Below are 27,696 nucleotides of genomic sequence, written 5' to 3'. Positions count from 1 at the left end.
AAAGACCACAGAGCAGTCATTTGATCACAAGTGAACTTTTTTCTCAGCTATAAACACTCATGTCACAAGATCTCATAGTTGTAGTGCTGTTGTTGATTTATTACAGGACAGAATTACATTCTGTACTGTGACACCAATTAAACAGCAAATGTTTTTACACTCTTCTTTTTACACTCCTCTGAGCAGGATTGAGGTTGAGTCTTGGTGGACCCAACATTTGTGGAGAATAGAAAAGGGAAATATAAGGATGGTTGAGTGATGTCACATTGGTGTACTTTTTTGGGATATTAGTGCACTTTCCATCATAAGATAAAGGAACATATAGGGGTCTCCTACATGTGTGGCCTACTTTGCTTCCCCTATCTACTCCAGCTGTGTTTGCACATGATTCACCAGGTTAGACATGGGGTGTTCACACCTGCTTTCCATCTGGCCAGGTCTAGTGGGTTGTTGTCTGTAATTGGGGTGGGGACTGGGAAAGACAAATGCCTTTTGGTGGATTAGATTACAACTGGTCTTCTCAGACAGTGGGGGCTTATGAACAGCTTACTTTGTCAGCTGGGTGTCTCCTGACTGTCTGAGCAGAGATTGTGCTCCCCCACTCATTGCCTTAAGAGCACTCTGTTGCTGACACTTGTTGTTGACACAGAAGTAAGGAAATGAATTATTATTGGTTGTCATCATTATATGCTTCTACTGCATCGTTAAATATCCTATTGGAAACACATTTTAGAAACTGATAAATGGAGTCACCCTACTAAATAAAATAAAATAAAATAAAATAAAATAAAATAAAATAAAATAAAATAAAATAAAATAAAATACAGTAACAAATCTGTAATGGTAATGTTGAGAGGTTATTGACAGGTAAGAGCAGGATTTTAGACATTAGCATTAGCATTAATAATCATATATATAAAATATCTGTATGTTTATTAAACAGCTTGTAAAGTAGTAGTATATGTAGGCTGTACTGTGATATGTGCAGGCAAAAACTGTAATAATAAATATAAATAAACTGAGATTATATAGGTATATGCACAATGTATGTCTTCCCACCAAACGTTTAAAATATACTGGGATGTTCTTATTTAGATATTTTGTCCAATATTGTTCTGCTCTGTGTTCTCTCAATCCTGAATCTTGGTGAATATATCTGCTCGCTGATCGACTACTCTGGTCTGGTCAATGCCGTCAGTTCACAAACATTTGCTTGCAGTTGCTAGAGAAAAGGGACATGTTAGAGGCTGGCAGGGCTGCTGAACCGCGCGACTAGTCGGGGTAACGACACCCTTTCAGAGATGGGCTACTTTGCCCAACGAGGAAGGCGACGAATTTGAACTGCGTAGCTACAACCTGGGCTCGGCGTGGTGTTTCTGGACGCTCATATGCAGGAGTTATTCAATGTTTAAAATGTGGGAGATGGTGTCGTTACCGAGAGCGAGCTCTCCCTTCCTGTCGTCTAGGACAAGATGGCAGCAATGCAGGCGAACTGTGCATGGTATGGATTTATAAGTCCATAACATGTTCAGAGAAGCCCTGGATGATACTTATAGTGACTCTATGTGAAGGTAAGTGGCGAAGTGAAGCCTGTCAGTGTTGATATTTATTTAGTTTAACATTTGGAACGACACTATAAATGTGACGTAACGTTAATACCAAGTCATAACTTAGCTACAAACTTAGCTAGCGAGGTTTTGGCTGTTCAGGGTTTCAACATTAGCATCGTACGCAGCTAGCCCTGTCAACACTTTGCGCTAATGAATTTTCTAGTAGCGACTTATTTTAATTGTCCTTGCCAGACAGCGGTGTCGGTGACGTTTGTGATAATTGTGAACACGAGTATCATGGACAAAGCAAAGTTTGTTGTTTCACTGTGGAAACGGAGACCCATTGATTTCTTTTGAACATGTTGCTTTACTTCATCATTAGATCATTAGACTTATTAACTAACTACCGTTAGCGTCAGGAGATTATTTTACCGTTATCATACCCTACATGGACAACACAGACCGAGTGACTTCACCTGTGAGTGGTGTAACGTTGTTATTTCATGTGTGTTAGCGAACAGGGTGGCTTCGGAAGTGACTCAGTTCACCGAGCAAAACATTGTAAGATGACGTTAACGCTCAGCCATAGTTGAGATAGCCAAGAGCAAGTTAATAGCGTTAGACGTCAAAATGTACAAGCTGGCCAGTAATGTCACCTGCTAACGTTACTAATCTACAGTTATTAAACTGTAAACGCTGAACTGTGAACACGTTTATAATGCGGTATTTACAGGACCTCGGCGACTCTTAAATAAGTTTATCTTGTGTTCATATCAGAACTGCGTGCTGAATCCTGCATGGTTACGATAGCCAGTTAATACCTTGCAGGGTAGAAAACTGAGTGGCCTGGGTCACATTTTCAGACCAACACAGCCATTAAAAAAAAAGCCAATTTCTCTTCCCCCATCATCACACAGTGGAAGATAAGAGGTCCAAAAACCAACTTTGTGATTACTGTCTAGGTAGTCATATTAGACGTGGTTGGCAGGTTGGTGATGGTTTCGTTTTCATAATGAGGCATGGGGTAAATAGTTGATCTCTTACTGTATATCATCAAAATGAAAGTGTCTTGTATGATCGTGGGCAAGATTGTTTGTACCACCAGCTATTTCTGTGGTAGGGAACCAACACGTCAGTGATTGTGAAACTGGAAAGATAAATTAAAGACTCACACTGTGATGCTGTAGTTAATGTACTTTCCCTGTCCTCTAAGGTAGTAATACTTCCTCTTTTGTTGCACTGAAACTTTGTTTTGCTTTTTGTATGCTAAGCTGGAAAATTCCATGGTACAGCAGATACTAGGTGGAAGTTGTTTTTTTTTTTTTTTTTTTGCTGGTTTGGCTTATGCAGCAGACATAGCTCCTTAGTTTGGTCCAATAAGTGTAATTCATCATAGCTTCTCTTTTTGTAGTTGCAGTTGTTGTTTCTCCACCAAAGATCACTCCTGTTTTTACTTTTCTAATTTTCTTTGATTGCATTGAAGACTATTCTTATGCAAATAGTACCAAATAGTCTATCATCTAATGTTTACTGAGATTTGGTCCATGTTACTTAATATTCTAAATATCCAAAAGCTCTTTAGGTAGTATTCAAGATACACACTTTCATACATACTTTTTTAAAAATATGTATGGTAGTGAAGTTGCCATCAGCCAGTATCTGTGAATACTGTGAACCTTTTGAGACAACACCATGACTATAGTGCTCCACAGTACTGCTATGTTTGTGTGATTCGACTTGGCAGAGATACTCCTGTCTGCTGTTCATGCGCCACATTCATCAGCTTATCAGTAACAAGGCCACCAAAGGAAGGTTGTGGGTGATAATGATACCAGTAATGCCAGAAGAAAGTCCGTACACAGGGTGGCCAGTAAATAAATGTGTAAACAGCGTTTTTCCCTCTAGCGATTGCTATTAGTGGGTAATATCGGTTGTTAATGGGTTGGGAGGTTGTTAATGGGTTGGGGAGGTAGTACAACTTGGCAACGTGTTGTCATTTCAGGTTATGCTGCACTGATTTGCAATACTTGGAGTAGCTGGTCATCTGTATTGCATTGTGGCCAACTTAAAGACTGGTTTCCAAGTGATGTCATCTTGAGGTGTGCCCACGGACTTGAGGCAGAAAAACAAAACAGAATAATTGAGAGTTCATGGGGAGAGTACCATGACAAGAAGATGTGAGGTAACTTGTATGAATCACAAAAGTGATGGGTGGAGAAAGTCCAGTATCCCAAGAAGTAAACATCTGTTCCAGCACACAGTATGTAATTACGTATAAGCAGCCAGTGATCTGGTCAGAGCCCTGGATTTAAATAACAAGGTAGAAGCTTTTGTCCATAAACTGCTGAGGAAAGAATATCTGGTTTCAAGTAAAACAGCTTACTGATTCAATGAAAAATGTAGCAGTTTGTGTGGCTCTATGATCAATGTTTTGCTAATCAATGTAAGTGCTTGTTGTTGTGTGTAGTATTTCACTATGTGCAGCTTGGTGATAGCTGTTAATACATGTTTGATAGAGGTGACAGACTTGAATAAAAAAGCATTACTTAATTTCTGAGAGAAAACTAAACGGTTAGTGATTTACAGGTGTATAGAGTCCTTTCATATTTATCCATTGCTTAGAAACGGTTTTACTTTTTATATTCTGTATTTATGCATTTGTCTATTAGTGAAACTTTAGCTACATACTCTTCAGGCATCTGAAATTTTGAGTTCTTCCACTGGACATCTGGAAAACATCTAGTATTTTTCACATTTTCCGATCAAAAACCAAGAAAGACCATTATCGAGGATGACAAGGCTTGACTTCTTAATCTGTGTCCAATTTTCATTTATAGTTTACAACTTGTACAGAAACCAACAGTGCTTGTATATTATATTGATGAAAGAGCGCATCATAAGGGAGTGATGTCATCATATGCCTACACATTCAGTGTAGGCATTCATAAATGCCATGACCATTATCAAGTGGAAGTAAAATTTGTGATTTCAGAAATACAAATGCTCATATTGTGTGCTAAGTGTAATCATATTGAGAGTAGACTCACTGGTGCTCTTGTGGTGCTTGTAATTGGCATTCACTAGTTGTTCTTCATAACAGTCAAATGTACTGCCTGTGCACAGGAGCTAATCCAACAAGGCGAATACCTCTAAGTGATAGTCATAAGTTCACAGTCGGAATAGCATGTGGTCACATGCTTGAGAAAATCGTGGGCCTTTTTATCTAATGGGCATAGAAGATCGTGTTCACAAGACAGAGGCAAAGCACCACAGTGTGTAGGGAGGTTGTGAGACTTTGAATTAAGACAGCAAGCCCTGCTTAACGCTCAAGGGATGGCAACAGCAGGAAGTGGAGAGGATCTGAAGTAGGGGCTTTCATTTCCATTGTAACTGTCTGCGTTTGGTATCCTCATCTGAACTGAGCAGTAGCCAAAAAGACGTCATTGCATTCTTGCATAAATAACCAAACATGTTCTCGGTCCCATTGGATGGATAAAATTAAAATCGTGAATAGTCAAAGTGAGTTTATTCTTTAAACTGGGAAGAAACTATGTTAGAATGTATTCCCACATCCCAGTCCTACAGTACATCATATGCTTCTGCAAGTAAATCATGATTCCCATTTTTATCAGAAATTTTCATTAGGGTTTGATCATATTTGTTTAACTAACTGGGCTAATGCTTATGCTTGACGCTATGCTGTGCTCCAGTAACATAATAAGGTTGTAAAGTCCATGTTTATTTTGATAAGGTTTGCTAACTTTTGTTTGGCTATTCATTTGGACTTAAAAATTTGTTGTATTTTACATGATTCTCAAAATTCTGTTTGCTTTTTGTACAGAAAGCGGCGCTACCTAACAGAATGCATGATGACCTTGTCAGACGTGTGAATGCTTAATGTGTCTTTTTTGATATGCTGTAGGATGCCAAACATTTATAGCTCACATGTTCCAGAGCCTGAGCTCCACTGATCTCAGCACCTCTGTGTTTTGCTTTTAGATGTGAAGTCAAGCCACATGGCCATGTATAGTTTCTTCAGTTCCTGACTGATTTGCGGTATATGGCACACTGGTCTGGGTTTGGGTCGTTATTCTTCTCGCCTATGACCATTAATGATGGACAGAACGTTTAGGGATAGCCAGTGATGTTGAGGTGCTATATTCAGCTGCCTGTATTTCAAATAAATCATTAGTGTTTCACCAATACTCAACATTTAACTGCACCTTCGCTTTGCCAGATGGCACAAAAAGTCAAGAATAGACATTCAGGTGAATATTGACTTAACAGTAGTTCATGAAAATGCACTGATGCATATAATTTTGTATATTGTCTTTTAAATTAATACGACATTTAAGTGGAAACATAACCTTTAACTGCAGATTAGATTAGTGCATTAGTTTATTTGTGGGGTGAAAAAATGGGGTGGGAAAGATTACTTTGTTTTGTATTTGTTTTTCCCTTACAACATGGTGTGACTGCCATCACCTGTTCGTCCTCTCACCTATTACTGTTATTTCTATGTCTTGAGACACTTTTGTCAGTCTGTACCATTTGTTCATTGTGGACAGGTGTCTAGTGTTTGTTTTCTTGACAATTTAATTTTGAGTGAGCCAGGGTCAGAAGTTCAGCTGTGAGCAATTACTTAGCAGCTCAAGGTTGCTGGAAAGGTTCTACAGCCTTTAAAGTAATGTGATGCCACAGGAGTAGCCTCATAGCTGACCAAGGGAGTATCTGGCTTCAGATGGTAATAATAGCAGCAGCTGCCATTCTTTTGCGTTTGAAACAACAAAGTCTGTCTGCTTCACATCCTTGTGACAGAATTCTCCTGACAATTTAATGATTGTATTTATTTGGCCAGGGAAATTAACTGATGCCCAAGTTTAGCTTAGTTTTAAATTTAATTTGAGTGTTGTATTACACTAAGTTGATATCCAAATCTCGACGTCTTGATTGCTCAGTTCATGGGAGTGGTCCAAGTGCAGAATCCCTCCGTCTAGGGATTCCGGCACCAGACAGCATGCTCTCCATCTCCAGACCAGTCAATTACCATCACCATTCCCCAGGCAATAAGACAAAAGTCACAGTGTAAATGTAGTATTTCATTTGGAAGTCTTAAAGAAATACTTGGCCGTGGCTCTGCAGTATTGAATATAGCATGGCTACATCACAGACAAACATGAGGAAACATGACGCAAGCTAATAAATGCTCAGCAATCTCAGATATCCAATCTGTATCCATCTTAAAGATAGTGCAGTGCAGTTCTTGGATCTCTGGGTGGTAAAGTGTTGTCTGCTTCTTTCCATGATTTTAGAAATATATAGGTTATGGAATGGTTGGTGAAACATGAATGAATCATTTTTTTATCGACTATTGTGGTGTTCACTTGGTTTGGACATGATTGCTACTAAGATGACAAATACAGCGTGTCCCTACACTGGGCTCTGGCTACAGAGTGAACTTTGAGTGTTTTTCAGTAGGCTTGGCTATTTCCTATGTGCTTTTGATCTACTGAGTGCTGCCCATACCTGGGACCTTTGTGAAGAAATCAGCATGCTCCCAGTGGACACTCTGTGTGTGTTGTGTGTGTGTGTGTGTTGTGTGTTGTTTTCTACTGATTTTTCCCTCTTGTCCTAAAAAATGTGCAGTGGGTGGGTATCGTTGATATGTGAGCCAGTCACCAACTGTGAGCCTATCTAAGTTGGCACAGTCACAGACGGTGATGTTTAAAACTTTGAGAGGCACATGGCTGGCCACAGTTATGTAATTGCAGAGGTTTATGAGTGTGAGGGCACATTTGTGAAGCATGTGCGGATGGTTTGTATTGGGTCGGTCCTAAACGTCTCAGTGATGCCCATGATTGATACTAAAAGTGACCCAGAGTCACAACAAAAACAAAAAAGTCAAATCATAAAACTTTCATGGAAACTTAATAGAAGCCATAATTGACTTCTTCACTGTTGATCCATATGGTCCACAACATAGACACATACGCCACGCTGTTTCTCCCTCATATCACTGAAGCATACTACCTTATAGACCAAAACAGGAAAGAGTGTTGTAATACTGCAATGCGTACGGTGTGCTTGTTACCTGCCTCAGTGTCTTTTGTTTTTTTGATACTCCCATTTAGGACTCATAATTCGTAGTTCATAAGTCGTAAAGTCTGAAATTCTACACATGCTGGATGTAATGAATAACAGAGTCCATCACAGGGCTCTAAATTATAGACAACATACCGTAAATATATAGTGGGTGTGTTAGCCACTTCCCCCCTGCAACAATTAAGCAAATCCTAGCACACACTGGTTGAGAGGTGGAATACTGCATATTTCAGGGTAGGGCTGGGCGATATGGCTGAAAACTGTATCATGATATAAGTGTTTTATATCTGTCGATATCAATAATTATTGATATTTTTTATGACCTATTTGACCTATGACCTAACTATAAAATCAGCCTAGACATATAAATAACTTTAGTCACTCTTCTTACTCTAAACATACATGAACTATTCAATTATATTTTTATTAAAAGTGTGTTACAAAAAAAAAAGGCATGTGTAAGAGATTTTTATAACCTGGCTTCTCGTCAGTGCTCAGCAGAAGCATGTCTTTAGCTATATGATATGCCACTGCCTCTGTTATATCTTTGTGCCTTTTAGATGATTTGTCATCAGACACTGAAGCAGATACCTCTGCATGGTGGTCAGCTGCTTGTGCTTTGGTGCTGCGGTTGTAGATGTTGTTGGACGTTGGCGAATACGGCTGCGCTCCAAAGAGTGAGCGTGGCTAAGGTGGTTAAACAAGTTTGTGGTATTACCGGTCTTGGTGGGGACGACAGTCTTGCATAATTTACAGACCACATTGGCCTGACTACGGTCCGATTTATAAAATCCAAAAAATTGCCATACTGGCAAGCTGACTTTCCCTGTTTTATTGACAATTTCTTCGCTCGCTGTTGCATTCACTTTCTATTTCTCATCTCACTCCTCGCAAAGAATCAAAGGCAATGCTACGAAGTGCATAGAGTGAATAGAGAGTTTTATTAATTTATTTTTTTTAAGAAAGGTGTTCAGAAAAGATCTTGGTCTTCAGTGTTTTTCTAAAGATTGAGAGGTACTCTGCAGAACGAATAGACTGGTAACTCATTCCACCACCCGGGAACCACAGACTCAGTGTCCAATTCATCTCACCTCCACATGTTTGGACTGTGGAAACCAATGCTGACACAGGGATAACATACAGTCCAGCCAGCTGCCATAACATGATAATTAGAGCATGTAAACTAACAGTCTCGTGAACACCATTGCAAATAAATTTTAGCTGTATGGGATGTACTTTACAATGAAGACGTTTGTGACACTGCGATTTCACTTCTAGTTTTGTTTTCATTCATGACCAAAATGGTTGTTCATTTGAGCCCTGCTTGGGTTAATTTGATAAATTGTTAATAACAGAGAAGATTGTAAACAGTGCAACCAAACATTAAAGCACTGTGAAGGAAATAGGTTGACCTTATCTTGCTGCTCAGAATAGAGTCAAAGGGGTGGCTCACAGTGTTTGTGTTATCACAACACAAGTGTGTTTTCCATCAAGGGTATTTATGTTAGGGTACTCTACAGAGGCACTAACAGCTTAAAACTCACCCATGTGTCTGTTTTAGATTTTAAGAAATGCATCTTCTTTGAATGATTGGGGGAAATTAGACATTAAAAATGATGTTTGCACTATTATGACTAGCTTTTTTTAAACACAGCGCACAGAATTTTTTGATGAAGATTCTAATATGATTTGTTTTGTATGTAGGTAAACATGGATGTGTAAATGCACTGTTAATGAAAGTGTGGAAATCTTTGGGGACAAGCTGCTTGTATCTCAGTGAATGTGCCCCAGGATGAAATTAGGTCATAGGCTCTTGTGTGGCACACAAGACAGTGTCTGATAAGGTCACTGTGCCAGATTTTAAAGATGCTCAGGATCATGAAAATTGTTATTCTTGAGTATTTCAGCAAGATATGATGGTCTCCATGAGCATGAAGTACGTTATTCTCCCTCAAACACACACACACACACACACACACACACACACACACACACACACACATGCATGCATGCTTGATGGGGGGAGAGGGACAAATAAACCATGTCTTAGGTAATTGAAAATGTGGGTCCGATGATGCTTTGTGTCTATTTTTCTCTCTTTGTCTGTCTCTTATCCTCTCTCCCTCTCTATTGGTTGCTTAGAGACCCACAGCAGTAGGATGCATGGAAATGGCAGGAAAAGGTCAGGCAAACCTTTGAGAAGTTAGTCATCTACTGTGTGGAGGTGTTGGTGGGATTGCAGTGGATAGGGTAGAATGGTGAAGGTGTTCTCAAGCACTCCACTACAGCGTGTTATTTTGACCTGATCCGTTGTATGTGGTTGGGGTGACGGGTGAACGGATGTTTGTGGGGCACTACTAGTTGTGATGTCATCAAGTAGGGGTAATTAAAACAACAAAATGAGATTGATTGTGTCTGTCAGTTGTTTTGGACTAACTAAAATTTGCCCTAGACCTTTAGCAAACACTCTGGGTGATGTGGACTTTTCTTTGGTTTTTCAACTGATGATATAACCTTTAGTATTATTATGTTTTGTATTTCACAATATGATATAACCTTTAGTATTATTATTTTTTGTATTTCACAATATGTTGCTCAACGTATAAGTTAAGTATGATTGTGCTGCACAGCACTTTCCACCTTTCTTTAGCATAGTTTATACGAAATGGCACCATTTTATGTAACCTGCAAGTTTATAGAGAATGCAAACTGATGACCTATTGCTTTATTCTCTTTCTCTGCAGGTATGGCCTCACAGGTCTTGGTCTACCCACCACACATTTATCAAACCCAGACAAGTGCCTTTAGCAGTGTGAAGAAACTCAAAGTTGAGCCCAGCAGCTGTGTGTACCATGAGAGGGCACACCCGCGGACTTATCTGAACAGCAGAACCCTTGGCATTGTGCACCCAACAAAACAAGCCCACTCAATTCTGCGCCGAGACTTGGCAGTGGGTGTGAAAGTGCGTGGAGGACAAGAGTACCCAGTGCAGACAGTGGTGGTACGTGGCATACAGAGGCAACAGCCTGGTAAAAGAGGAGGAGGAGGAGGAGGACCAGGACCAGGCCCAGCTGCGGCCCAGCAGCAACAGGACGCAGGGGTTGTCCACTTGCAGGGCAAAGAGCAGCAGCAGACAGATACAGCAAGTGGGGGCAGCAGTGGAGCAACAGGGGCAGGAGGAGGGGGAAGGGGAGAGGGCTGCAGTGGAGGAGGTGAGGGAGGTGGAGAGGAGGAGGGCGACCGAGAAGAGAACTGTGGAGGTTTGAACTCAGCTGACAGCTCTCAGCGATGTGGACTGAAACGTAAAAGTGAAGAGCTGGATAACCGAGGGAGCACCATGCAGATTGTGGAGGAACTGTCAATGTTGCCTGCCATGTTGCAAACGACGAATGTGGGGAACGCAACCATGACTGCGCCTGCAGCCGTGGGAGCTGGCGGCGGGCCCTCCAAACAGGGTGTTGTAGGTGCAGCAGGGGGAACGGGAGGAGGGGATGGGGATTATCAGGTAGTACAGCATGAAGTTCTGTGTTCCATGAAGAATACTTATGAAGTGCTGGATTTCTTGGGACGTGGCACGTTTGGCCAGGTTGTGAAGTGCTGGAAGAGGGGCACAGGTGAGGTAGTGGCTGTGAAGATCCTGAAGAACCACCCCTCATATGCACGGCAGGGTCAAATCGAAGTCGGCATCCTTGCTCGTTTGAGTGGGGAGAATGCAGATGAGCACAACCTGGTGCGAGCCTTTGAATGCTTCCAGCACCGCAGCCACACCTGCCTGGTGTTTGAGATGCTTGAGCAGAACCTGTACGATTTCCTGAAGCAGAATAAGTTCAGCCCGCTGCCCCTGAAAGTGATCAGACCTGTGCTACAGCAGGTAGCTACAGCACTGAAAAAGCTGAAGAGCATGGGTCTGATTCATGCAGACCTCAAGCCGGAGAACATAATGCTGGTGGACCCAGTCAGGCAGCCCTACAGGGTGAAGGTGATAGACTTTGGCTCAGCTAGCCATGTGTCCAAAGCAGTGTGCTCCACGTACCTCCAGTCTCGGTACTACAGGTGAGTACAAAAAAAGAAGAATCATTTTTATCAATTTTTAACAAAACAAGTTTGAGTTCAGTGAATTTCAGATAATTTCAGCGTCTGTTGGTGTCTTGACCACCGTAGTCAGGTTACAAAAATGTCCTTCCTCTCGCAAAAAAGGAAATGTCTCCCATACTGCACAACATCCTGCCTATTTAGGAACCACATACCACAGACTCTGAAAAAATGTGACCCTTACTTGCAGACTACAGACTGACTGTTTGTGTCCCTCCTGCCTGGGAAAGTATCCTGCAAGTATTCAAAACAATAAGAAAAAAATAAATGATTAATCAATTATCTGTTTGTATTTGCAACTCCTTTAGCTTTAGGAGTTGAAAGGATTTACAGAAATTATGTTAGGATAGAAGAAAAACAGATAAGCAAATATTTGACCCTAATACAAAGTGTGAACAGTTAGATTCAGGGTGGAACAGAATTTACTGAATGCCATTCCAAACACAAGTATGCTGTTACAGGCATGACATGGCAGCATGTACAGTACCTAATGTTGATGTTGGAAGGACTCCTGTTGTTGGATGTGCCCTAGGAAAACTGGCAGGACTAAGTACCTTTGGCATGATGTTACGAGTGCTTTGGTTTGATTAGAAAAACAGGCCTGAAATGGTATCAACTGTTGCATAAGAGGCAGGAGTGACCCAGTTCACTGTTTGATTTGTACATTTCCCTGGTTTGCATAAAGACTCTGAGATGATAAGATATAGTGTAAGCCGTTTTGCTATATTATGGCATTAATTTGCAAGGGTTTTGTATGTAAAGTATGCATGCATGTATCTGTTTGTGTATGTTTCATAAAGAGTACATTGTTTTGGCAAAGTAAATAGATTTGGAGATGCAGACAGTTGCTACAAACTTGTTTTTTGTTGAGCTGCACTGTTTTCTGACATGATGACATGAATTTATGTCCGTCTTTCCAGTTAAACCAAATAATGCAGCTGCATGACACTTGATTGGTCCCACAGAGTCAACTTTGTGTGAGGAGGGATGCTTCATGCCACCCAGAGCTTGACATTGTTAATTCTACTAGGATTTTCATCTTATCATGGCAATTTTTTCTATGTGCACAGGCGGCATGACTAATGGTTGTTAAATCATTTGATGTCAAACCTAGGCAGCTGGTGCACACTCTTAATTAGAGATAGTGATTCAACCAAGTCATATCATAACTGACTCACTTGCTACAGCATCTTTAAACCATCCTTGAACCTTTCACAAGGCACATGGAATGAATTGTGACAGTCAGTATTTAGCCAGCGTACATGCACTTTTTATCTAATGGATCTTCTGCAGGACAGCGTCTCAAACACACTGAATAAGTGGGTCTGATGGAGGCTGCTCTCACATTTGGGCAACACTCCTCCTTGTTTGCAATGCTTGGCCAGAAGCATTCATCTTTTCCAGGAGAATATCCAAATCCATGCATACAGACATGACATCATGAAAGCACTTGCATCTTGCATTTGCTGATGTGGTTGTGGTTGCGCTTGTGAGAGTTTGTGGAAGTGATGAGTTCTCGTTTGTCTCTCTCTCTCTCTCTCTCTCTCTCTCTCTAAATTAGGAGATGTATTCAGTTGATTTTGTGGTATAGATTGTTAGTGCTTTTTTTAGTCTTAAACCTTTGGTTTCTGAGCCAGGGAAGAAGTGAGTAGGATTTATGAACCACATTCAGGTGGTAGGCTGTTTTAATGAAAGGCATTTACATGGTATTTGAATAATTGCCACTGCCTGCACAGTGAGCCAGTGAGGCAGTGTACTCCACAGGGAATTAAAATACTGTTGATGAAACTAGATGCAAATGGATGATTTGATGTCTGTCTGTATTCTCATTTAGTGTAGATTTTCTCCTTGACTGGCTTGAACAGACAAAACTTGCTTTCACCCATTCCTCAGCCATAGTTTTATGGAAGCAGTGGAAAAAATGCTTGTCAGTGCCACATAATTATTGCATTGTCTTTTCATCCCACACATGAATCAGTTCATCGTTTTTGTGATTATTGTTGTATTGATTTAAATGTACTTTGTTTCAGGAAGTTGCTTAAAATAGAAATGGGGGGTGGGGGTGGGGGGGTGAGTGAACAAACAGTGCAGCTGATTCAACTCTGCATGTCAGTTCTGTCAACTGGTCAGCAGCACATCCTTGCAGGTCTTGCATGGTGGTGTATTTTGGTACAATATACATCAGTAACATTGTTGACTTGTGAGCACAAAATGATAATAAGGTCTGTCTGGGTAAAAATCATTTACACCAGCATTAATTGATTTGTGTCAGAGAAGCAGGGTCAGTAAAAATGTGTGCTTCACTTTTCCTTGCATGTTCAGCTACTCGCAGATGGAAGACAATTCCATAAATGCTTTGTAAATCTGTAGTTTTGACCTCCTGGCAGACAGGAGTATGCAAAGCATACTGTGAGGCAACAGCGTTGCTGAGGGTAAGAGTGAAGGGTTGCTTAAAATAGCTCATGGGACGCTGGCCAGTGGGCTTTGACTTCTATAGATGGTGATGCACATAGGCAGCCAGAATGAAATAAGGACAGCTTGAAATACTAGAGAGCTCTCACTTACTTGTTCAAGGTCAATCAGCTCTAATGTCAGCTGCTTTGATTTTCATATGTCCATTTGTGTTTGTGTGTTTGGTTATGTGCACAGTACTCAATATTTGTTTGCTACTAATCTATAGCGAGTGGTGGACAGCTCAAATCTATCAGCCACTCAAACCAATAAGTTTAAGAGATACGCCAACAGCTTCCAAAATTTACAAGCATTTGGCCCATGTCCCTCGTAATTTGCCACCCCGGTTTGCACAGTCAGTTTAGTTGGAGCACTCAGAGTTCAATTTTCTAGAAGTGGCCGTTTTTATACCGTTTTAGATACACATTCCAACTTGAATTTCCTTTATTAAGCTTCTGGTTTAGTTTTTGTTGTTCAATTTTCCATTGTTTCTTAGTGTGTGTTATTTTGAAAACAAGTTACGGAAGTCATTCATTCATGTTTCTGTCAGTTGAGAGGCATACTGACAACATTTCATAGCACTTAATCTATAAACTCCCAGTTACATCACTGAATTGCTGCTTCCCTATAAGCCATATCACAGCATCAGATCAGGGCCCTTCCCACTGTTCCTAAGTCCTGAATCAAGATTAAACGTGACTAGGCCTTTGCAGACAGACTTGTAAGTTATTTGAATGTGGATGTTGCATGTGGATTGTCCTTTCACTTTTTCATTTACTTTTAATTTTACAATATATTAAACATCTATTGCATTAGACATGCAGTAGCAGTATCATAGGAAACATTTTGTGTGTGTTCCTATGCACCAGTTCAGCATAGATGTAATTGAAAGGTCTACTCTACAGTGGACCAGTACCTCTATGTAAGCCGCAATCTGTAGTGCATTCTCCTATCCACACGTGGAATATTTGGACAGAGACTTCAAGATTAATGTTTTCCTACAGAATTATTTTTATATTTCTACAGAATTAGGACGTTATACGCCAGACAGTCTTAGAAATGTGTTTTATATGTAGGGGAACTTGTGGACACCCAGTTAGGTTAGTTAGGTTCTCATACCCTTTTTTTTTTTTTTTTTTTTTTTTTTGCAACATCATGTATTTTATTAACAGAATATGAAAATGGACTTTTCAGTCCACTTTGATGCTGTGTCAAATCAGCATCCCTGTTGATTTTCATCTTAGGTCTGCACATTCTCGTCAATCTCATCTTGTGCTCACATGCTAAAGGTTCATTGCTTATCACTTCAATCCAACTCTTTGTTGTGCCAATTTGTGTCACGCAACCATCATCAAGGTCCTATGACATATACTGCTTCATATTTCCAGCAACAAATTACCTTTCTGGTGTTGTGCCGAAGGTCACATTGTTTTAATACAACTCCGGTCCCTAAAAAGTTGGGACGCTGTGTAAAACGTAAAAAACAGAATGCAGTCATTCACAAAGGAGCTGTGTTTACCGACAACAGTTTTAAGAAGTGTTTCTGAGCCCATGTAATATGCTTTATAAAATCATGTGTTCACAAAGCAGTGAACCTCGCTCCATCCATGCTTGTGAATGACTGAGAAAATTAAAAAAAAAGCCCATATATTTACAAAAATCAATGAAGTTCATGAGGTAGATATTTTGTTGTTTTACTGTATGTCATAAAGGATTAGCAAAGTATCACATTCTCTTCTATTTATGTTTTGCACAGCGTCACAACTTTTTTGGAATCAGGGTTGTAAAGTATGTTGTCACTGGTATGAATAACAAAAGCTGCTGTATTTACCAGAGCAGTTAAGAAATGTCTTTATGAGAGAGCATTTTGGCTACCCTCCTGTAAAGCTGCACATTTGTTGTTCCATAACATTAAATGTGTGCAAACTTAACTGAGTGAACACTTGACTGTGGGCTTTTGCCAGTGTGTTATGGTACAGTTATTGTTTTAGTAATCCCACGGTGTTAATACTGGTATCGCAGTGGGCAGCTACGGTTCAGCAACGTAGTCTGCTGTGATCGTAGTGGTTCATAACAAATGCTTGCTTTTCTGTCATGCCTGTCTGAGTTGGTAGTTTAACAAACAGTTTAAACATAATAACAGAGGAAATGACAACTACAGAAATTGCTTAAAATTCCAAGATCAGCTTTGTATTCCAGAAAGTCTGTGGGTCTTGTTGTTGTTGTTTTAGTTGTTTTCTTCATACATGAATGGCTTTTGGGTGAAACATCCCTCGACTTCACCTTGAAAATGGCATCCTTCATCACTAAGGCCATGCAGTTTTGAACTAGAGGCAAATATATGTTGTCATCAAGGCTGTGAATTGTTGATAGCTTGCTACTTTTGCAATGTGTTCTTGTAAACATTGAGAGATTGAAAATGAGTATTTTAAGTTATCTTGAAATCTGTCAAGGAAGTTCCAGATAAGTGTGCTAGAAAACATGTTTTTGTCTGTTTTGTTTGTTTTCTAAAATTACCCCTTGTACATTTGAATTACCCTCAGGCAATGGTTCTTGTTACTTGTGGTTGTTATCATTATGCACTCAGTGTCAATATAAATCCTGCACTCTGTATATACTGTATATAGACGTATATATGCTTATGCTGTACATCATCATCCACTCTGTGTATAACCATTCAACATGTATTTTTTCCTCTGTATTGTTTCCAACTTAGAGAACACTTGATTGGTATGTATTCTTTGCCTATATTTGTTTAGGTTTGCCATCCTTGCTCTTAGCTGTTATGTCTATTCCTGTCTAAGTTCATTGAGAGCAATGAAAAAACACAAATTCCTTGTATGTGTATGCACACATCTGATACAGCTGATTCTGATTCTGAAAACTGAAAACACTAAGCAGAAGCTCAGTCCTCCTGAACTAGAATACAGACCTTTAACACTGGCTCTATGTCTGTACACTGAAAGGTTAACATCTGTAAAACGTGTCTAAGGCCTTGTATCCTTAATCTAAGGTCTTGGTAGATCAGAGTGCAAGTGTTATCTCTCTTTGCTACACTGCCTCTCTGTTCCACTGAATAATGCAGAATGCTCTGAGAGTGTGTGGAATTACAGTTCCTGGAAGAAGCGTTCACGAAAGCTCCATTCTTCCATCATGGAGTCACCATGTTGTCAGTTTGTCTTTGTGGGTGAGCTTCTGCCAACTGGTGTAGCCCAAATGAGTTTATTTACCAGAACGAGCTTACTGAAAGGCCTGCGTAAGCATGCAAGGACAATGACCCCCTCCCTATGTGTGTCCACCCTTGTTTGCTGCTCTCTGTGTGAGCTGGTAGGGTGCCACTTTACACTTGGTTCATCCCTGTGAGGACAGAGCAGGGAGGATCAGAGGACTATTTCTGGAGTATTAAATAATGGTCATGAATAAGAAATAGAAGTTGAGATAATTTCTTTGCTCTGCCTTGGTCCTTCTTGCAGAGAACAAGACTCAGGTCTGCCATGTTTTTTTTTTTCAGGTGAGATAAAAATGAGATACACCTGAAAAAAAAAAAACAAAAAAAAAAACACACTTACCAGACTTTCATACTGTATCCAAGTAACACTGACACTTTGGGAAATATGCTTGTTTGCAATCTTACCCACAGTTGTAAGCACACAGACAGAAGAATATTGTTATTATCAATTTTGTGTCTGTGCAGTACAGAGTACAGTATGGAGGTATGTCTGGGGTAGCTTGACACAAATGGAAGCAAAGGAAACACTTGCCAGTTGTCAAAAGTTAAAAGTTTTCAACATCAAAATTTTCATTTTTACATGTTGTATTACATGCTAGCCAGCAAGCCAGGTACCGCTACAGCCTTTAGTCAAATAAAGAGAATCTGGCAACCTTTCTATGAGTAGGAGGAGGAGTATTGACATACTTGCCCCTCTATTTTTTTTTTTATAGTTTTTTTAAGTTCAATTCTTATGAAAGCATATTCCCAGTTTTCCAAAGCCACTGGAAACACACTAGAACTCAGCAGAACTTCATAACCTCAAAATTACTAAATAGTAGTGAGAATGAGTGTTTGAATGTTTATCCATGCCCTGATATAGGATATCAGGATAGAAGACCCAACTTACTTAAGATGTTTGTAGAGTCTTCTGAATCTCTGGGTCAACGTTTTAATGCACACGTTCACTGTGTGTTTTGGAATCTTGCCATGCATCATGTTTGTGTTGGTTCCAGTAACATAACATTGCCTTGTGTCTCAGCCTCTTTGTGTGACAAACCAAGAGGGAGGAAAAGACGAGATGGATGGAGGAAGGGAAGCAGCTGTTTGAGGTGAAGGAGCGAACTGCTGAACTTGCTGACCAGGGAAAGACTTGTTTTCATTGGTCAGAGCCCATCCATGACCAGTAAAATGTAGTGGAAGCCTCAGGCTATGGAGGAGAAAAAATGGCAAATCTTACCATTTCTCCTGCCTGTTTGGGTTTTATATTGTGATTGTTGCTGAATATCATACCTGCAGTGTTGGCCTGTTACATTTGGCACAGTGGTGTGCCCATGCTGGGCCTGCTGTTACTGCTGTGCTCAGCATTGTGCATTAGGGTTTGTTAGTGATGGTTTCCATTAAAGACAAGCCAGCAGCCAATGCAGTTTGTCATTCTCAGTAAGGCCTTTTTCTGTAGTGACCTCACTAAAGCCAAATGTTACATCTTGGACTGTCAGTCTAAATCTATTAAATAAAATCATTAAATGCACAAGTTGTTAAAAAACATATACAAGATCCTTTTTACTAATTTAAACCTAATGAGCATCGCTTGAAGCTATAAAAGTGAGCTATGAACTGAGAAATGTTTTGGAAAGAGCTTCTGACTGCTGCTTGCAGGCGAGGAAAGCTCTTTGAAGATGTGTCTCTTTTTTCCCCTCCACTTCCTCTGGAGGTGTTTTTCACCAACACACGAGGCTCTATGGAAACCTTTGAACACAGTGATATTGTAGACAACTCATGTCTCACTCAGTCATTCATTTCCAACCTTTGAACTGCACAGTAGTATCAGTCAGCAGACCTGATATGCAGCCTTTGTCTTGTAACTGAGAAAAACATGTTTAGCTTTTGTACAGCGATATACAGCAATCAGGCACTTTAATACCACCTGCCTAACATTGTGTAGGCCCCCCTTGTGCCACCAGAATGGCTGTGACCCATCCTGAGTGTCCTGTGGTGTCTGGCGCCAGGACATTGGTTGCAGATCCTTCGGGTCCTGTGGGTCACAAGGTGGGGCTTCCATGCATTTGACTGGTTCCAGCACACACCGCAGATGCTCGGTCAGGGGATCAGGGAAATTTGAAGGCCACCTTGAAATCTTTGGGCGCATTGTCCTGCTGGGGGAGGCCACTGCCACTGGGGAGGGTGTGCTTGGTCTACAGTAATGTTTAGGTAGTGCATGTCAGGTTGGCGTCCACATGATATCAGGATCCAAGGTTTCCCAGCATAACATTACATTGTAATGAGGTTATCAGTGTTGGTTAACTGCCAGTGGTTTTACTGTTGTGGCTGATTGATGTGCTTGCAGCACATTAGAGGCAGATTGACTGGCTTTAATGGATGGTAAAAACTTAATGATGTTAATGCACACCTAGTTGTTGCATAAGATAACTAAATTTGAGAGAGAGGAGAGAGAAGTGCATAATAAACCTGATATACAGCATGCACAGGCAAACATCCATCATGTGCATAATTTACTCCATCTCATCAAATATGCAATACAGTATTATTATTTTGTTCATTTTGGATCAAACAGTCATGCACTATGTACACCACTTGCCATTACTTTTGCTACATATTGAGGCATTCTGTATCTGTGGAAACTGTACCCACATGTTTTGCATAGCCATAAAACTCAAGTTTGTTGTGGATGACTCGCTGCCTGTGTAGGTGTAGCTATGCGGCATCAGGTCATTGAATATGATAATTGCAGTTTTGTCTGCATTTTAAACCTTATTTTATCCCACAATTTATCGGAAAGGTGCTTATGTACAGTAGGGCTGTCAAAATTGTCCAGACGTGACGTACAATTATGCCCTCTATAAAAACCACAGGCAGGTTTGAACCATATGAACATCCATTTTTGTGCATTGTGCCCATGATGGCAAACCAATACAATGAGTCATATTACTCGTATATTATTTCCACATAAACATGTCTATTAGAGGAAGTGCATAGCAACAGATTACAAAATAAACACATGGAAAAATGTCCTATTCTGTGTTATTTGCTCTTGTCAGCTTGACATCTCATCCCCATCCCCCATGGTGTGATGGTATAATAATTTTCACAATCAAATGTCTGGATTTTTTTTTTTACTGTTGAAGTTTACATTCCAATTTAGAATATTTGTTGATATCCCTAATGTAAAGGTATTGACCACGTGACTTGAGCTGTCACCTGGGAGTTTGTGCTTGTTCAGGTACACTCTTTCATTCTTTGCCCATAATCACGTATTCCTGCTAAATGCTACATGGAGCAGTAGTCACTACAAACACAAACACTTGGCAAAAGGCAGGATACTGGCCCATCACCTTGCTCATCTTTTTGTTGAACCTGTGTGTTTCCTCTGGAGCTCTTGCACGTGGTAATGAACAGTCACGAGGCTTCTGCTCATCTTGCATTCAATGGCCCCTCAGCTTGTACGTCATATTCTAAGGATGGAAAATAGATTTGGTTTCACAGGAGGGCAGTGAGGCTTGAGTTGCGTTGATTAGGACGGAGCGGTGCAACCATGGCAACATCCACTCATTCTCAACCCCCAAAACCAAAGGAGAGAAACCTGTTTTCTATTTGACTCTCATGTTGCACTGCTATTGTGCCTTCAGCAGGGGAAGGTAAGAACAAAAGGATATAAAGAAAATCACATCTTCTTCTGTATCTTCTGTGTACCCAGAAGCACTTTGCATAATCTTTTGTGGAATCTGACAAAATAATAAACAAAGGGCAATGCTGAACAGAAGGTGGCCCCTGAAGGTTCTCTCCTCTTAATTATTTTCCTGAAAATACAGCTGTTTCAGGTTTTGATTTTGTGACTACCTAAGCTGCCATCGTTATTTTTGTTTCATGCTTTTCTTCCAGTCTGTTAGATTTTGGAGGCAGCCCAAGGCAATCTTAAAAATGTTTTATAGGCTGTTAGAGATTAAATGGGCAGCCCCTCTTGCTAACATGTGCCACATGGATAGAATACTCTATCTGTTACAAGGCCTTAGTCATGGATTGTTTTGTCATATTAACTATTGTTTGCAAGAAATATGGGAGAGTTGTTAATAAAAGCAGATTGAGGCGATGTGTAGAAGCTACACAGGTGTAGAAGCTCTTGTCCAACACATCTTGAATTGACAGCGGGTATGTTGTAGCTCAGAAGTTGAATAGGAGCTGTTCATGGGCTTGTGTATTGGTTGTTGCACGGGGTGTTGCTTGAGTGCTGCTCAAGTTGTACTGGTCACCCTTACTGTGTATCATTATATTAGCCTTGTGTCCTGATGAATGTATGGTTCTGTTGATATGTAGCATCTCTCTCCTGACTCCTCTAGGGAAAACTTGTTCCTTATAAATAGGACATGCCTGTGAGGCTGAAATCATTGGCTTAACTGCCTGGTTGGTTTTCTGATGCTATGTTGCTTATTGCACCAGCTGTTGTGGCCATTTGTTTTGACCATGTGATAAATTTGTCTAAAACTTATTTTAGCAGGTCTTAAGTTTGCTGTTGCTAGCCATACGTCCGACACATTCAGTCCCATATGGTTTTAAAGACGTCATAGAGTTGTAGTCTGCTGGATCCCTGTAGATGCTTTCAGTATGAAAGAGCCGGATTGCCTTAGTTGGTATGCCCAGCTGTCTGAGACACAAATCTTAGAATGTCACTGGAGCTAATTGCGTTGGAATCCCATCCTTGTCGTTCTTTAGATTATTTCAATCCTCTGGTTTCTTTCATGTTGGTAAATGTTTTGTTTAGGGTTTATCTTGTATATATGCTGAACGGAAGTGAAATGATATCCCTCGGTCACTCAAGTTTCCCCTCTAATTCATTTTATATTTTAATATAGGTAAAATTATGAAGACTACAAACAATAATGTTAAATTATCTCCCTGCCCTGTAGTTGCATAAAATAAGGGATGTTAGGAAATTCATTTCAACATACATTCCTTATCATTTTAGCCAGTTTACATCATTATTATTTTTCTACATTATCTCATTGTCACTCTTCCTCAAAGGTGTCCTGACTTGTCGAATGGGTGTTACCCTGGTAGAAAGTCAAAGTGTCTTATAGATCTTGATGAGCTTAAAGGCCATTTTTGCACTGAAAGACTTGTATCAGAGAAAAGAGCTCAGCCTACATCATGCTGTCAGTGCACTGTCACAGTTTATAGGCTTTGTGGTGTGTCCTAAACACAGAGTTCTTGACAGTTGTCAGCATGTCTTACCTGTACTGGTGCTGACAGGCCTGCGTCACCACTTGCCGTCCCTGTGACATGGTATTAAAATGCTATTATGGAGTCACTTGTAAGTAACACCGAGCCAGCACGTAGGCGAAGAAGTAGTGACTGTGCTTCCTACTTCCTATCAGCCAAGAGCAGATACAACAGCCTGTTGAAGGTCTGATCCCGGCCTGGCTGACCTGCTAACCCACTGACTCAGCCTCCTGATGGTTGGCGACTCAAGTGCACACACAACACTGGCTTACAAGTCACTTGGCCCTGTTACACATGGACCACACATTCCCATCTGAATGGCCATCAACAGGAATTCCATGACATTAATAATAATGGATATTTAATTGCTCAAGTCTGCCAGTCTACGGAGCCAAAAAGCTCCACAGTCTGTGTAGCTTTTATGTAAGCAATTAAATATCAAAATTTGAGAGCTACAACACACAAATCTGTTTTCCGGAGCAGATTGGTAAGAAAGACAAGTTCTTCACATTATGTATTGAAGAACTTTATGTTCTTATCCGCTATCTCCAGGGTTGCATCAAGTGACGAAGTTCTCTATCAGTTGTCTATAAAATAGTCTGTGGAATAGTAGTAATTATAATAATTATCCATTGGAATCTTGCATGTCAATATAGTGGTAACTATTATTTCACCAAAAAAATACACCTGTACCTTTTATTAATTTCCGACAAAGTCTTTTCTGCATGTATTATGTGAGTCTGGACAGAAATTGATGCAAATGCAACTTGACTGGTTGACTGACGCATCAACAAGCATTACTCAACAATTGCACACAAAGTACAATTACAAAATGGTGAGTGTTCAAAATTTTGAGATGCTGCTAAAATTTAGAATGCAATAACCACTTTGACTGGTGGAAGAAAAAGCTTATTTCTAACACTGTTATCTCGCTGACATTTTCATTGTTTAGTGGATGCTTTATGAGTTTACAGACTTTGTTTCAGAGATTTGTTTTCATTTTTACAATGACACAAAACCTTTTTATTTGACCGTCTTTAAATGCAGCATTGTGTATTAGCATGTCATCATTTCATGTTTTAACATTACATGCTATCGTTGTGTGACCTTAGACTAACAGATGTGTGTTTTGTCTGTTCACAGGGCTCCAGAGATTATTTTGGGATTGCCGTTTTGTGAAGCCATAGACATGTGGTCCCTAGGCTGTGTGATAGCTGAACTTTTTCTAGGCTGGCCCCTATACCCTGGGGCCCTGGAGTATGACCAGGTAAACAACCATCTTCGCACCATTCACTTTTTAGCTGCCATTGGCTCTTTGCTCATTATTTTTTGGGGGGAGATTTCCCCTTTCCTCTTCTTTCTTATCCCAGCATCTCTGTTTTCTGCTTTCAAATTCTATGACACAATCTCTCCTTTCTGCACCATCTCCACATGGAAATGTTTACCCTCTCTGCAGTCGTTCCTCCCATAGTTCAGTCCCCTACCCCCATTCTCCCACTCATCCTAACACTGCCCATGTGGCTGTCTAGGTAGCGTTACACCCTCTGTTTCCATCCAACCAGTTATTTTCCTGTTCTCCTCTCTGTCCCTCTTTTTTTCTTCTTCTTCTACTTTTTCCGTTATCCCTTATGATTTCTAATCAAGGCACCCACAGAGGAGTCGGTTCAGTGTGTTTGTTTTTGAGTTTGCATTCAATGAAACTTTCTATTACAGGCTTGCCTTCAGGTTACTGACTCAAACATGGCTCCCACTGTTGAAGTTTACTGGATATGCGATCCATAGCCACTTCAATCTAAATCTCCCAAAAGACGTGTTGACAAAGGCTTAAAAGGCAGACAGGAGCATTTAGCAACGGAGTTAAGGACAGATGGCCTGAAGCGAGGACAAGAATGCAACATTATCGCTGCGTGTACAGGAAAATCTGTTATTTTAATCAGTGTGAGATATAGGCCTAATGCCCTCTTAGTGGTACTGACAGGATTTTCTGTAGGAGGATGGCATGGATAGGAGGGATAGGAAACTTTTGAGGTTTAGGCAAAGAATCTTTGTGTATGATTACACATGGAAAAAAAGTCTGTGATGCATCGTCTCAATGAAGGAAGAGACTGAGGGCTCAAGTGTCTTACAGTACTAAATTAGTGCAGTATTTACTGCCTCCTTGTTGACGTACCTATCCTGAGGATTGTATCAGCTGGCATCTGTGACAGTGAGCAGAAAGGCATGTTCTTGTGATTGATGGTATGTCTATTAGGAGCTGTTGGATGTCTGCCCCTCCCAGTGGAGCCCTGTATCTTCCCAGGACTAGACTGATCTGGACTTACACTGAGCTGCTTCCTCCTGCCCCAGAGCCGTATCTGGTCAAAGCCTGCCAACAGAGCCTCAGTCATATCCTGCTCTGTCCCAAGCAGCACTCAGCCCCACTGCACATTGCATTCATACCAAAGTGTTTTTATGGCCCGGCATCATTTTTCACTCTCCCCAGGACAGAGACAGGAGAGATAACCCAACACCTCCGAAAGAGATTTCACTGGAGTGCTGCACCACTAGTCTAAATATGATGAATCTGTTTTTGCTGGAGCCAGTCAGCATGTCACAAAGCTGCTTTAGAGATAGCTGGGGGTAGCCTCCTCGATTTAGCAAGGGACTGCTTGGAGCTGATGGGGTGATGACGGTAGATGGGATTAAGTTGGCATAGATAGGAAGCATGAGAGGCGAAATAAAAAGCTAGATAACAGGTGAGAAGGAACCTGTGGAATGTGGTGTGTATCAGATAGAGATCAGAAGCTACTGTATGTAAATTGGTGACTGGATTTGAATCGTAAACACTGGAATTGTTGCAGAGGGTCATCACTTTTGATTTCAGCTTGTTGGATCTTGCACCACTCATGTTACTGTCTATTGTCTGCTGATTACAGTTAATCACAGTCCCCGGAATGACTGAACTTACCATCCTGCCCCATTTTCAGCAGAATGGTTTTGTAGTAAGTTGGAAATGCATCTTTGAGTATCCCTCTTCATGTGCCTGTGCCTTTGAGAAATAGACAGAATCCCTATGATATTTTTTTTTCTTCTGTGACTGAACACTCACCCCACATAGGAAACACTGTCTCTCTTGGCCAAGCCTGCCCACTGATATGCATGGTTATCCATTTGGTCATGGAATTACCCAGTAAATGGGAAAACCAGCAAGTGCAAGTGCAAGAGCATTGAGCAAAAAAAAAAAAAAAGTTTTACTTTGGTTTCTGGTACTTTCTGGAGGGTTAAAGTACGATGTATACCCTGACATTTAATATTATATCAAATATTATTGTCATTCATTACACAAACTTAAACTTCTCTGCACATCTTCTGCCTATCAGTGAAATGTGATGTAGAAGAATGCAGAGTTATCATCAGAAGTCAAATGACTTCTGAGAAACAAAACCACCATCCTTTCTATTCAAATGTTTAATGATGAAATAATTTCTCGATTGAAAAGTGCTCTAACTTGACTTTATATAAATGAACATCCTGGGTTTTCTTGCATCCAAACCAGCTGGTATTTCTTTCTAGCTTTACACCATTTTAGAACTCATCTACCATCAATTATTGGCCTCAACACATCAAGCAACATGTGAAGGTTGAAGGTTGAAGACATGGATGATCATAAATTTGATCATTGTCATGATCATTTTATTGTCAAGTTCTGTGCCCGGAACTTGACAATAAAAAGCTTCTAAATTTTTATAACCTAAAATAAATGACCAGTTGACTGTATGTCAGTAAACAGCTAGGCAGGTGACTGCTGCTATGAAGTGTCATTCAGGGGCCACAGAGTCATCTGGCTGGAGCTGACTGAGCTGCTGCCACCCCCGTCTTCCCCCTTTTCTTCTTATCTTTCTGCAAGGGGTCTTGTTCCATGCCTCACAGCATATTATATTTATAACTCTGGCTCCTCCTCCTCCCTTCCTCCCTGCTTCCTCTCCTCTCTCCTTACCTCATCCCACAGTTGCACCATCTTTTACTTCACTGGTGAAGCAAGAGGCTGCTCACCTCTTTGATGTGACAAACATCACGATTCCGCCAGTGTCTCATTATGAGTGTCTAAGATTAGCCCAGGAGCTATAGTCTTAGATATGACTCCATTCCCCATATTTTTGTTTTATCTTTCTTTGTGCCCTCTTTCAACACTCGGTCTCGTGTTTTCTGAGGCACCATGAAAGTGGTACAGCCATGAGGGTCAGTGCACGCTATTGCAGAGGACAAACTAATGTGTGCTTGCTGATTTTGTTTTTTTCTTTCTTTGGTGCTCAGCCCAGCCGGCAACCTGGAGGATCTGTAAGAATAAGAGGATGTAGGCAGGGTCACTAGAAGCAGAAAGGATGTGGGTTAGTAGGGGTTAAAGCCCCAAAAGGAATGTTTTAGTAGATGGTACAAATTGTACCGCAGTGTCAAATCTGGATGAGATTCATTGTACAGTGAGTAGGCAGGAGGGTGTGGGTACATTATCCTAAGATGAGATGTACTTTTATTTATTGTAGCGAGGATATCATTGAAATGCGTCTCATATAGTGTGTATTGTTCTTATGGACTGCCATAAAATAAATGCTGCCTATGCTTCCTGTCTGCTCTACAACAGCCCCAGGCTCGCTAGATAGATCTTTAGTGAAGCAGTAGCTTTGCACCAGTGATCTCACTGGTTTGTGAGATCTCTGCAGACATGTCTTCTAGGAAAAATAAGGGTTTTCCCAGCACAAGAATTTTCCCACCCACACACACTGACTGTGTTGTGTTTTTGTGTCTGTTGCTGTTTACATGATGTTGCTGAACTACAGCGCAGCTTTATTATGGACACGAAAGGAGAGGAACTGTACTTCCACGGTTAAATTTGTTGAAAATGGTAGTTTCAGTAATCCTTAGCTATGTTATGAATAGTCACGAATGATATGAAAGACAGAAAATGGGATTTTGGTTGACATAAATCAGCATGTCATGGGAATATGACTAAAGGAAAGCAACTCTAAGAAGGAGAAATGGTCAGGGACACTGTGCATTTTATTGTACTTGGATGTTAGTATG

At 40.6% G+C, this 27,696-nt stretch overlaps 1 protein-coding gene across 1 annotated transcript in view; it reads left to right on the top strand.

Annotated features, from left to right (window-relative positions):
* Window positions 1-1,203: 1,203 nt before the first annotated feature.
* The window catches only part of hipk3b (homeodomain interacting protein kinase 3b), a 38,300-nt gene continuing 11,807 nt past the window's right edge, over window positions 1,204-27,696 (top strand). The window contains exons 1-3 of the mRNA XM_070972251.1: window positions 1,204-1,571; window positions 10,397-11,705; window positions 23,782-23,905. Of these exons, the coding sequence (XP_070828352.1) occupies window positions 1,499-1,571; window positions 10,397-11,705; window positions 23,782-23,905 (1,506 nt within the window). The 5' untranslated portion in view covers window positions 1,204-1,498. The remainder of the gene's footprint in view (window positions 1,572-10,396; window positions 11,706-23,781; window positions 23,906-27,696) is intronic.

This window comes from Chaetodon trifascialis, chromosome 1, assembly GCF_039877785.1.
Source record: "Chaetodon trifascialis isolate fChaTrf1 chromosome 1, fChaTrf1.hap1, whole genome shotgun sequence".
Classification (NCBI taxonomy): Eukaryota; Metazoa; Chordata; class Actinopteri; order Chaetodontiformes; family Chaetodontidae; genus Chaetodon; species Chaetodon trifascialis.
The sequence above is the reverse complement of the archived record's forward strand: the minus strand, read 5'-3'. Positions and strand labels throughout refer to the sequence as shown.